This window comes from Xenopus laevis, chromosome 9_10L (assembly GCF_017654675.1).
Source record: "Xenopus laevis strain J_2021 chromosome 9_10L, Xenopus_laevis_v10.1, whole genome shotgun sequence".
NCBI lineage: Eukaryota > Metazoa > Chordata > Amphibia > Anura > Pipidae > Xenopus > Xenopus laevis.
The window spans coordinates 47212407-47223871 of NC_054387.1; the positions used below are offsets into that span (position 1 = coordinate 47212407).

General features: G+C 39.3%; 1 protein-coding gene across 1 annotated transcript in view; it reads right to left on the minus strand.

Annotated features, from left to right (window-relative positions):
* Nucleotides 1–11465, minus strand: part of recql5.L (RecQ helicase-like 5 L homeolog) — a 35092-nt gene that overhangs the window by 23460 nt on the left and 167 nt on the right. Inside the window, exons 2-8 of the mRNA XM_018235327.2 lie at nt 7507–7652; nt 5915–6036; nt 5033–5551; nt 4092–4197; nt 2687–2798; nt 884–1046; nt 411–493 (exon numbers count right to left, since the gene is read on the minus strand). Of these exons, the coding sequence (XP_018090816.1) occupies nt 411–493; nt 884–1046; nt 2687–2798; nt 4092–4197; nt 5033–5551; nt 5915–6036; nt 7507–7642 (1241 nt within the window). The 5' untranslated portion in view covers nt 7643–7652. The remainder of the gene's footprint in view (nt 1–410; nt 494–883; nt 1047–2686; nt 2799–4091; nt 4198–5032; nt 5552–5914; nt 6037–7506; nt 7653–11465) is intronic.

The window sequence follows — 11465 nt, forward strand, 5'->3', positions numbered from 1 at the left end:
ACCCAGTTGCTTTAGACAGGTTAAAACTTGTTTAGGGCAGTGCCCATGCTCAGGATGCCGAGTATTTATATTAACACTACACAGACACTGCAATACAGCTTTTATATGCCAGTTACACCTGTAAAACAGCAGCATCATCAAATGTTACACGTGTTTGCATGATATAAACGGACACTATAATTGCCATAGCAACCTCTCTGTATTATACATACTAACACCATAACTCTCATTTCTACACCTCTGTATTATAAACATCAACATAATGACTCCCATACCTACCTCTATGTATTATACAAAGAGAATAACATGATAAGTTCCATACAGTATATCTATGTTTTAGTATACTTAGTCGTGTCATGGAAGGCAGTTTATAATTTGCAATTCAGTCTAAGGAAAACAATATAACTTACCCTGTATCCTCGCAGAAGGACACCATGGCATCAAAGCCAGCCATAGACGCTTTGTCAGATGCCTTGGAATCTCCTCTCTTGGCCTAATAATTGGTAAAAGGAAGCAGTGAAAATAATGTCAAGAAGATAACAGAGTAACAAAACAGCCACATCTACTAATAAGCAGAGAGATGGATTATTGACCTCTGTGTCACAGCTGAGGCAAAATAAAAGTTCTGATAGGACAGAAAATATCTAGTCAATAAGGCATGGCGTTATCTCTGCAAAGTTCACCCTCCTGTAATGTCTAATGGGAACTGATATGTGTGCTCTAATGGTGTAGTGAAACTTTTTTTGTGGTGGTCTGTCATCCAGCTTTATATAAGAGTAAAAGAAAGCCAAGAGGAATCCACATTCTACCATTCTATTGTGCAGAGGAGATCTGATGAGACCACTGTCCTAGAAGTACAGCCCCTCTTTCCTGCTCCACCAACCTGGGCCTGTGCAATTTCCTTCTTGATCAAGAAGGCAACTTGGTCACGGTCAGTTCTGGAGTAGTATAAACGGCAAAAAGCTTGCTTGCCATCCCTTCCAGCCCTTCCAGACTCCTGATAATAGCCTGCCAGTGACTTAGCAACGTTCCAGTGAGCCACAAACCTGCAAGGAAAAAAACAGCAAATCAATTCAGCCCTGGTAATTCTAAATCAAGAAAGAGCAGATTCTCTGTTGCTCAGTTTTTCCTCAACTGCTACTCAGGGCTTCGCAATATGGTTACTGGCATGCACATTTTCTTTTTTACACAGTGTTAAATAGTGTTAGAAACTATTCTTCAGTAATACCAAAAATGTATGAAAATCATCTGGTAGTAAAAGTGTTAATACCAAGGAAGTCACATCAGTACTCATTCCTCACTAAATGTATTGGGCACGGACATACAGAAACTGCTAACCACACTTGAGAAGTAGGATGGACTACTGCATCCCATTACATTACAGTGACACCTAGTGGCCATTAGGAATAGCGGAACACTTTAAGGGATTGTGACGCTTTATAAAGCGTCTTCCCTTCAGCAGGAAAGCTTAAGACAGGGTTTTCCTTGAAGCTGAATCAGTTTGGGATTCAGCTTCAAGACCCAAAAGAATTGCTTTAAAATTATGAAACTTATTTAATTGTAGTGGCCGAATAAAAAGGGTCACAGAGACCCACGATAAATATCACTGGGACTCAATATGGGTCTTGGCTCCTAGCTTAAGAATCACTGAGCTACACACTTGAAGCTTGCTTCCTCTAAGATACTATAAATATTTAAACGAAGAGCCCATCATGTGTACATACTACACTGCTCGGAAAAAAATAGATATACCGTATTGCCAATTTTTAGTAATTTAAGTAATGGTCAGGAAGACGCATACATAAGCAAATAGGCTGCCAGCTTGTTCTAGAGGTTTCTTGGTGCGGTCTCTACACACATGAAAGTTGTGCATGCTGTTTTTCTCCCCAAAGGGAGGGCAGGGGTCAGTTCCAATGCGATGGCATTCACAAAAATGTCACTGCTGGGAATGCAGGTTAAATGCCTGTGTGGAAGAGCCCTTACATTTCACAATATTGAAGTGGCGCTGCCAAATATAAAACCCCAATTTAATATTTATACATGATTTAACAGTGCTGTGCCATTGCCTTGTTTGAGTATTGTTCTGTTCTAGAGTGTATAATCTGAATTCCTGCCATAATGCAAAAAGGGGCTGCTGTTTATTTTACCAGAAATTATGTTTCTTTGCTATTGAAGGAGAATTAAACCCCAAAGTCTTACCCCTGAATTCTGTCCCCTCTAAAAATAGCGACCGCATATGCAGAGGGGGCGCAGCGGAGCTCATGGGCTCTATCTTCTTCTCTTCGGTAATCTTCGTGAAGTGAGCAGCGTATTGGCGCATGCGCAGTTGGAGCAAACTTCTGGTTAACTGCGCGTGCGCCGAAAAATAACAGAAATTGCCGAAGGGGAGGAAGAAGACATGAAGATTACCGAAGAGAAGAAGATGGCTCTCAATCTGCATGTGCGGTCGCTATTGATAGAGGGGACAGAATTCAGGGGTAAAACTGTATAGGGGGAGGAAGGGAGGGGGGCCAGTGGGGACTTATCACCATGGGGGGTTTAGTTCTCCTCTAAAGGATAAAACACCTACACCAATACAAGTACCCTAGTAAATGCTTGTTCTGGTAGGTAGCATAGGCTTTTCCCCTTTTTTGTGTGTGTATGAGTCACAGGAATCAACATGTGGAGTAGAATAAAATTGTCTCACCTTACATTAGCTTTGTCCACTCCCATCCCAAAGCTGATTGTAGCTACGATAACTGGTACAATCCCATCCATCCACTCATTCTGAACAGCGACTCTGTCTCCAGCTTTGAGACCTGAAGAAGAAAAGGAGGAAATTAACCTTTTTGCTGATTTCTGCCTTGTAAATAATGGTTCTCACCTAGAGAAGGTATAAGTTGTTTCCACAGTGAGAGAATACTCTGATATAAAGATAGCTAGAATCTCAGCCATAAAGCAGTGCAGGACTGCTGCTTTCAATGAAGATTAGATAGGATCTGTGCCACTGTGATAGAATGCTCTATACAGTGGAGTAACTAAATGTTACTGGGCCCACAGCAAAATAATTTTAGGGCCCCCACAATTTCCAGATGTTGTCCTGTTTTACCAATATTTATTAAAATTACACATTAATTTGGGCCTCATGGGCACCTATATCACCTGGGCCCCCCTGCAGCCGCAGAGTCTGTTTCCTCTGTAGTTACACCCCGTTCTATAATAAAGATAGCTAGAATCTCAGACATAAAGCAAGGCAGGACTGGTGCTTACAATGGGGATCGGTGCCACTGTGACAGAATTCTCTGTTATAAAGATAGTTAGAATCTCAGGCCTATAGCAGGAAGGGGCTGTTGCATAGCATAAGAAATCAATGAGCTTTAAACCATCTGATTTGACTTCCCTATACAAGCATGTGCCATGACTGGGCAACTAAGCTGGTAAAAGGTATTGAAAATCTTAGCTATGAAGAAAGACTGGCCAAATTGGGGATGTTCACGCTGGAGAAGAGGCGCTTAAGGGGTGATATGATGACTATGTATAAATATATAAGGGGATCATATAACAATCTCTCTAATGCTTTATTTACCAGTAGGTCTTTCCAGCTGACACGAGGTCACCCATTCCGATTAGAAGAAAAGAGGTTCCGCCTAAATATTCGGAAGGGGTTTTTTACAGTGAGAGCTGTGAAGATGTGGAATTCTCTCCCTGAATCAGTTGTACAGGCTGATACATTAGATAGCTTTAAGAAGGGGTTGGATGGCTTTTTAGCAAGTAAGGGAATACAGGGTTATGGGAAATAGCTCATAGTCCAAGTTGATCCAGGGACTAGTCCGATTGCCATTTTGGAGTCAGGAAGGAATTTTTCCCCCTCTAAGGCAAATTGGAGAGGCTTCAGATGGGTTTTTTGCCTTCCTCTGGATCAACTGGCAGATAGGTAGTTAATAAACAAAAAAAAAAAAAAGGTTGAACTCGATGGACATGTGTCTTTTTTCAACCTTACTTACTATGTTACTATGTATGTTACTATGTTACTTCTTGTATGGTAGCTGGTTTAGATAATTCTCCTGTAATCTACATTTACATCTGTATAATGGTATTGAAGCAAAACTCACCCGCATGATAGGCCTTTGAAAAGACACCTCTCTGAGTGAGCTGCACTGCCACCTCCTCACATGAGTCTCTGGTGCGGCAGTACACTATCCCACAGCCTGGGAAGCCCTGTGTGAAAAAAGAAAGCACAACATGAGCCTAAAAATCTCTGCAGAACTGATCCGACCAGTACTTTCACTTTTAGTCTCAAGCAGCAATGTTCCACCTTTGGCTCTGCTATACTACTACAACGACCATCACACAACACTTACAACTGTTGGCTGTGGTTGTGAATTGTGACGCTGAAGAATCACTAGTCAAAGATCAATGCTCTAAAACACACTTTGAATGCTGGCAATAATAAAAAGCTAGGCAAAAAGCAAGAGATGAGGACAAGTATTCAAGTGGCTGCTAAGGAGAACAATATCAAGAGTAAAAAAGGAAACAATTTTTTTTTCAGGCAATTTTTATTGAAACACATCAGCAGAGGCATTACAGTAGTTATAATGATTGTTACAACAGTAAGTTCCATAGTCGTTTTCAGGGTGATATCAGGTGTTCTATGTAGCAAAAGACTTAATCAACAGTTAGATTATTTAGGTAAGAATTAGCATAATGTTTTATGTAGCCCAATCTAGCCATTTTCTCCAGATTTTTTGGTACTACTTCTGGATTTGTAAATTATGGTTTCTATAGCACAGAGGTGTTTAATCGCTGAGATCCAATATGGGGTAGTGGGAGGCAAGGGGTCTTTCCACCTGTGTGTAATAAGTATTTTTATCAATAAATAAACATTCTTTAATAAAGATGCTTTGTAGAAATGTAAGTGCATCACTGAGCCCAATTCCAAATAAGCAGGCTTCTTGCATTCTGGGAAGTTGCACCTCCATGATTTCATCTAGAGTGTTAAGCACTTCGGAAAAGAGGAAAGGAATTTAATGGCCTACGAGACACTTCAACTTACCCCTTGTGGAGTTTTCGTTCCTAGGGCCTTCAGGCAAAATTCCTTTAGGTTCCCATAAGCATCACCTATCAAGTCTTTCAACTGCACATCATAAAACAGGTTGGAACGAAAACATGGTGTTTTGAACGTGGAAACCGGTTGACGCAATTTCAGTGAGGCAACAATGTCATCCTGGACCTGCTTGGTGGCCGTGGCTGTCAGTGCCACACAAGGTGTATGAGGAATGCGGGAACGCAAGGAGCCTAAGCGCATGTAATCAGGTCGGAAGTCGTGTCCCCACTCCGAGACGCAGTGCGCTTCATCTATAATAAGGTAAGACAGGAGGCTACGAGAGAGAAGCTGCGCCAGGATTGGCTGGAAGGATGCGGAGGCTGCCATCTCAGGAGTTATATAAAGCAGCTTTATCTGCGGGGTCTCACTTTCCAGATCCTGAATGATTTTCTTGCGTTCCGGGAGTGGCAGCTTGGAGTTTAGAGAGCATGCCTTGATCTTTAAGGCAACAAGGTGATCTACTTGATCCTGCAGGAGAGGAAGAGTCAGACGTGAATTAAAAGGCAGCTGTTCATACATAAGTGCATTTACAAATTGGAGGCATCTATGTGGTACAGAGCCTCCCTGCACAGCGAGTGTTTTTATATAGGGTTCTTCAGTTTATCCCTTGTTCTCTGTTCTCACTCCTGAGTCAACTTGCATTTGCTACATTGTTTCAGCAGTCAGAATCAGCACAGCAAGAATAGTTAGCAAATTTACACATTTACAAATCACTTTATGAACACATAACAAAAAAGGTCCAGAATTAGCCCTGGTCATGGATCTGGACATCTGCATTGGAAGAGTTTTAATGAATTTTTTTTTGCTTATTTTCGGACAGGGAAACGTTACCTGAATCAGTGCAATGAGAGGTGAAATAACCACTGTGATCCCCGCTGAGAGGACAGCTGGAAGCTGGTAACACAAGGACTTTCCGGCCCCTGTGGGCATTACTACAAACACATCTGTGTCACCTGGAGGACAAAATAAAACATAGCTCAATGATCTGCAAATCCAAAGCTACAGAGACAGAAACTGGGACCCATTAGGGGTCACTAACAGGACCCAATACTAAGCAGCAGAGATGTATAGCTATAGCACTGATAAAGACTCTGTTTGTCAGCATCAAATTACAATAGTGTCCCATAGTAAAAGCAGAGCTTGGCATGTAACTGTCAATATGATTTCTTATTAGTAATATCAGCACTGTAACATTTGCCAATACTAGGCAGTAGAAGATGTATTATGTCACTTTTAAAGGGGAAACATCCCTATTGCTTAACACAGGTAATAAGAAAAAATTAAATAAGCTTCATCTCATGCAAATAGACTCTTATGCAAACTGACTCTTGTCAGGCAGGGTTTAAAAGTCATATTTTTATTGATAGGTCTGAGCTCTAATACTTTTTCTAGATAAAGGGAGCCCCCTGCCACTGGTATATTAGGCCTAGCTGTCAATTAAAATACATTTTGATTTATATTACATTTTTATTTTCACAATACTGCCTACTTAAAAGGGTTGTTCACCTTCCAACACTATTTTCAGTTCAGTTGATTTCAGATATATCACCAGAAATAAACTTTTTTTCAATTGCTTTATATTTTCTAATTGTGACCATTTTTCTAATATTGAAGTTTAAAAGTCCATTTTCACCTTTTTATGTCTTTCTGAAGCAGCTCTGGGAGGGGGGGTGTCGCCGACTCTTAAACTGCTCTAAATTGATACATTAAGTCAATACATTTCTTATCTTTAGAATTGATACAATAGTTACTAATATTCCACAGATGCAGCTGAGAAGTGTATCAATTAAGGGGCAGATTTATCAAGGGTCGAATTGAAAATTCGAAGTTAAAGAAAAATTGAATTCCGAGCTATTTTTGTGTACTTCAACTAGGGAATAGTCCAAATTTGAAAAAATTAGAATATCGAAATTTTTCATGTGATGTCTCTTTAGAAATTCGACTTTGACCATTCGCCATCTTAAACCTGCCGAATTGCTCTTTTAGCCTATGGGGGACCTCCTAGAACCCATTTGGAGTCAATTGGTGGACTTTGAAAAATCAAAGTTTTTTTTTTTAAATACTTCAAACGATCGAATACAGCCTAATCAACTGCAAAAACTGATTTCTTTTTTAATACATTTTGGTAATTGAAAAAAGTCTGGACTGGAAAAAGTATTTGGAAGGTGATAAATCCCTTTAATATATCTGTCTCACAAATGTGATTTTTCCTTAGAGTGAAAATTCTTGTTTAAACCTCTACTCTGTCAGCAGATTAAGGCCATTGTTTCAATAAAGTAAAATAAGTAATAGATCTGAATCCAGAGAGACTGAGGACCCTTGGATCCACTTGAGGAAGTGAGCTCAATGGCTCACGCTGATGACATGGAGAAAGCTCTGGGGTTACCATATTGTTTTGCTATATTGTACGGATATTGCTTTACCTTTTACTACTGCCCGAGTTGCATTCTCCTGCAGATGTGATCGGAAGGAATCAAATCCAAAGAGATTTTTGAGTGCTGTCTGAATTCGGCACCTCGCGCGAGAAGGAGAGGAGGAAGTGGAAGGCTTGGAACTCATTTTGCTTGACCTTATAATGATATTGAAAGAAATGTTGGAATACAGCAATGTGAACAGCAGACAAATGGTTACGTTATTCAGTAAAGCACAGCAAGCACAAAAAAAAGTGTATTTGGGTAATGAGACGTAGTACAACCCAACCCTGGATAAATGGCCCTAATTAATATTTTAAAGTATAATGTTTATAATTGTTATCTTAGAGAGATTTAGTGTTTCAAAGATGACCTGCAGATTAGTGGCTCCATGATCCAGTTGACTATATGTCAAATTAGCATGCACAGCTGGCCTATGCATGTCTGAAGAACTAGCATATGTATATGTATATATATATATATATATATATATATATATATATATATATATATATATATATATATATATATATATATATATAAAGTCCTTGTGTTTTCTCCGCACTCCAAACAGCAGTAAGTGACCCAGGTGCTACCCGTAATGGAATAGATAAATATGTTGTAAATGGGTGCACACCAGGAACGTTTAAAGCCAAATTACTTAAAGATTAAAACATACTTTATTGAAAATTTTTTAAAAACAGGCCTGTTTTTAAAAATTTTTCAATAAAGTATGTTTTAATCTTTAAGTAATTTGGCTTTAAACGTTCCTGGTGTGCACCCATCTACAACATATTTATATATATATATATATATATATATATACACACACACACACACAGTATAAGCAGGGAATAGAAACAACCAGTTTTCTCCTGACGAAGATCGAAACACTGAGTTTCAATAAATAATTATTGCTGGCACCGGGCGTTTTTTTTAGGAAACGGAGTGCACCTTTGGGACTTATTTAAATATATATATATGCCAGAGCATTAATGATGGCTGGAGCATTTTTTTTTAAATATATACTGAGCTTACTTACTACTATGAGCTCAGCCCTACAATAGCGCTAATCTAGGCCATCAAAGGCAATTCCCCATCTTGGATCTTGTTGGGTCATCTTTTGAGTGTCAGAGGCACTATACTTGTGCTGCTGTTGGGAAGCTAAACTTTATCAGTAATTAACAAGCAGAGAATGAGGTTACATTGGTCACAGATGTTATGGAAAACATTGAGATACTGAGGTGACAAAAGGATGAATCAGAGGCCCATCCCCCAAGTGGGTGCAATAACTTAAAATAACCAGCAATTGCTAATCTAAGAGAAAAAAAAATTCTGGTTGAAATCCTGAAAAACTTTGGTTTGTATCCTTGGAAAGTCAGTTTGATTGAGGCAATGCTTTTATTTAAGCACAGTTTGAGATCCTTGGTTCAATAAAGTTTCTTCCATAAAGGCTGTGTTTGGTCACAATGCACAGTGACTGGCTAATTCCTATTTATATGCAATCACAGTATATCTTACCGCTAGTTTTAGCATGGGCTGTAAATAGGTCAAAAAGAGCTAATATCCTTTTCCCAAATGAAACTGATTTTTTGTCCACTGTATAATTTTACCCTACACAAATATCCAAAAAAAAAAGCACCGCATGAGCCTTGGACCCTACATGAATAACACCTATGCTATACAGGTAGCAAATGTTAGACCATTTATTAGATTACCCCTTATGAGAGCTAGATGTTACCTAAGGAGCCCAATATCATAACGGTATGTTCGGGTTACATACTCTATGGCTTGTGTCTTGTGATTGCTGCAGCATTTCAGAGAAAGGCACATGTCAATAAGATGTTTTTAATGTGAGAGATCTACTCCCAAACTGGGATGTATACAACCTAGACATACAAGTATGGGACTGTTATGCAGAATGTTCAGGACCTGGGGTTTTATTGGATAATGGATCTTTCCATAATTCGGGTCTTCTACTAGAAAATCATGTAAACATTAAATAAACCTGGTTGTGCTTCCAATAAGGATTAATTATATCTTAGTTGGGATCAAGTACTAGGTACTCATCACTATTATGGAGAAAAAGGAAATCATTTTTAAAAATTTGGATTATTTCTGAGCTGTATGGACAACTGTTTTCAGGATAACAGATCTCATACCTGTACAAAGAGCCAGGGATGGTTGACATAAAAGTAAATAGATCGTGAGCACACCTTTCGCATCTGACACAAATAATAGCAAATCCACAATCTATTTGCCAATGAACTGGCATTATTTTCTCTGCATTTGCATTCAAACACACATATGGACATTTAAATTAAAAGGAAAGTGAAAAGGGGTAACTTTTCACCCTGGGGCTGGCATTCCCCTTCTCTAAAAAAAAATCCACCAGCCTGGGTACATTTCCTCTGAGAGCTGGACCACCATCTTCACTGACTTCCCAGAGTTCTCTTGTGTCTGTTCAGGAAATTTTGCAATATTTAACAATATTTTAATATACTGCACATATAAAAGGTCAAAGCCACAGGAATTGCTAAGAAAGCAGTTAAGATGATGGGATAAAAATAAGCACAAACCAGCAAAATGTTCATTTTACATAATTTGGCAGGTTATGAAAGTTTGAACACATTTCTGTGGTTTTTATATGTTATTACAGTGTGCAAATGAAGGTGATTTGCCCTTAAAGCTGTGAGACTTAAGTTCTTATCTTATCAAACTGTCACAAAAGTATGTCAAGTATCTATTCTGGGCTGTCTGCAAAGACGCAATTGAGTTAGAAACTTTGTATCTGTTTATGGCTGTTCAGTGCAGCAGATGAAAGAGAAACCCGGGATTTATCAGTACAAATCCGTGACAGCGGGTTGAGCTGTCAAAAGTAGGGATGCACCGAATCCACTATTTGGGATCCGTCCGAATCCCCGAATCCTTGCATATGCAAATTAGGGGCCGGAAAGGAAAACTTTTTTGTGATGAAAAGTCACGTGATTTCGGTGCATCCCTAGTCAAAAGTGGGTCTGTCCCGCTCAAAACGGGACAGATGGGAGGTATGCAAAGACCTTAAAGCAAATAACAATTTCCACGTCATTTAAAGTTAGTGTTTAGGCATAGCGTCAGTGGTTTTTGATTCTCCCAAAGCTTTAAGGGAATGTCAATCCAAAAAGTAATTATTTGCCTAATAAAAGAAAACATACTTCGAAGCAACTTTGCAATATACATTCACTACAATGTTTTCCTGGTTTTCCAATTATTTGTATATGTAAAGCTATTGAAAGCTTTGCCTTTGTCTGTCCGTCTATTCTCTTCACTGGTGGCTCAGACTGTTGACACAATGTAAGACAAGGCAGCTGATTAACAGACCTGACTTTCCTGAGGAATTTTGCAACATTGTTTAAAAAGTAACAACTATGGGTTAAGCAAATGCTGCGTTCAATAGCAATCGTTTTAGAAATAACTTGAAAGGCACTGAACATTTTTAATAAATGTATATTGGAAAGTTGCTTAGAATTGACTTTTCTTTTATTTGGCATACTTTTATTTTGCGGTTGATTTGCCTGTAAAGGTTCTGGACAGGGGTTTTAGAAGCAGTGTTTACAAATTCAGGGCTGCTATTTGTTTGACGCAAGATATAAGCTCTGCTGCCCGAGGAATTGGAGGCAGGGTGATATCATTTATAATACAAGGGTCACAAAACCACCCTAACTCAAGTTGACCAGAAGGCTGACACATGGCCACTTCCACGTCTTGCTACACCAACAATACTACACCTCCCAGATGTGATTTGCTTTTCATACACATAAGAAACCCCTGTACAGGTGTATCGGTTAATAACACCCAGCAAGCTAGACACAGGAATGCCACGTCCTGCTGCTGCTGCTGCCCACTGAGCGTGGAAGGTGCTAATCTGTTGAGAAAACACACGGCTACACCAGACAACCCCGTTTCCGTTAATGCAAGCTCTGTGAGCCACC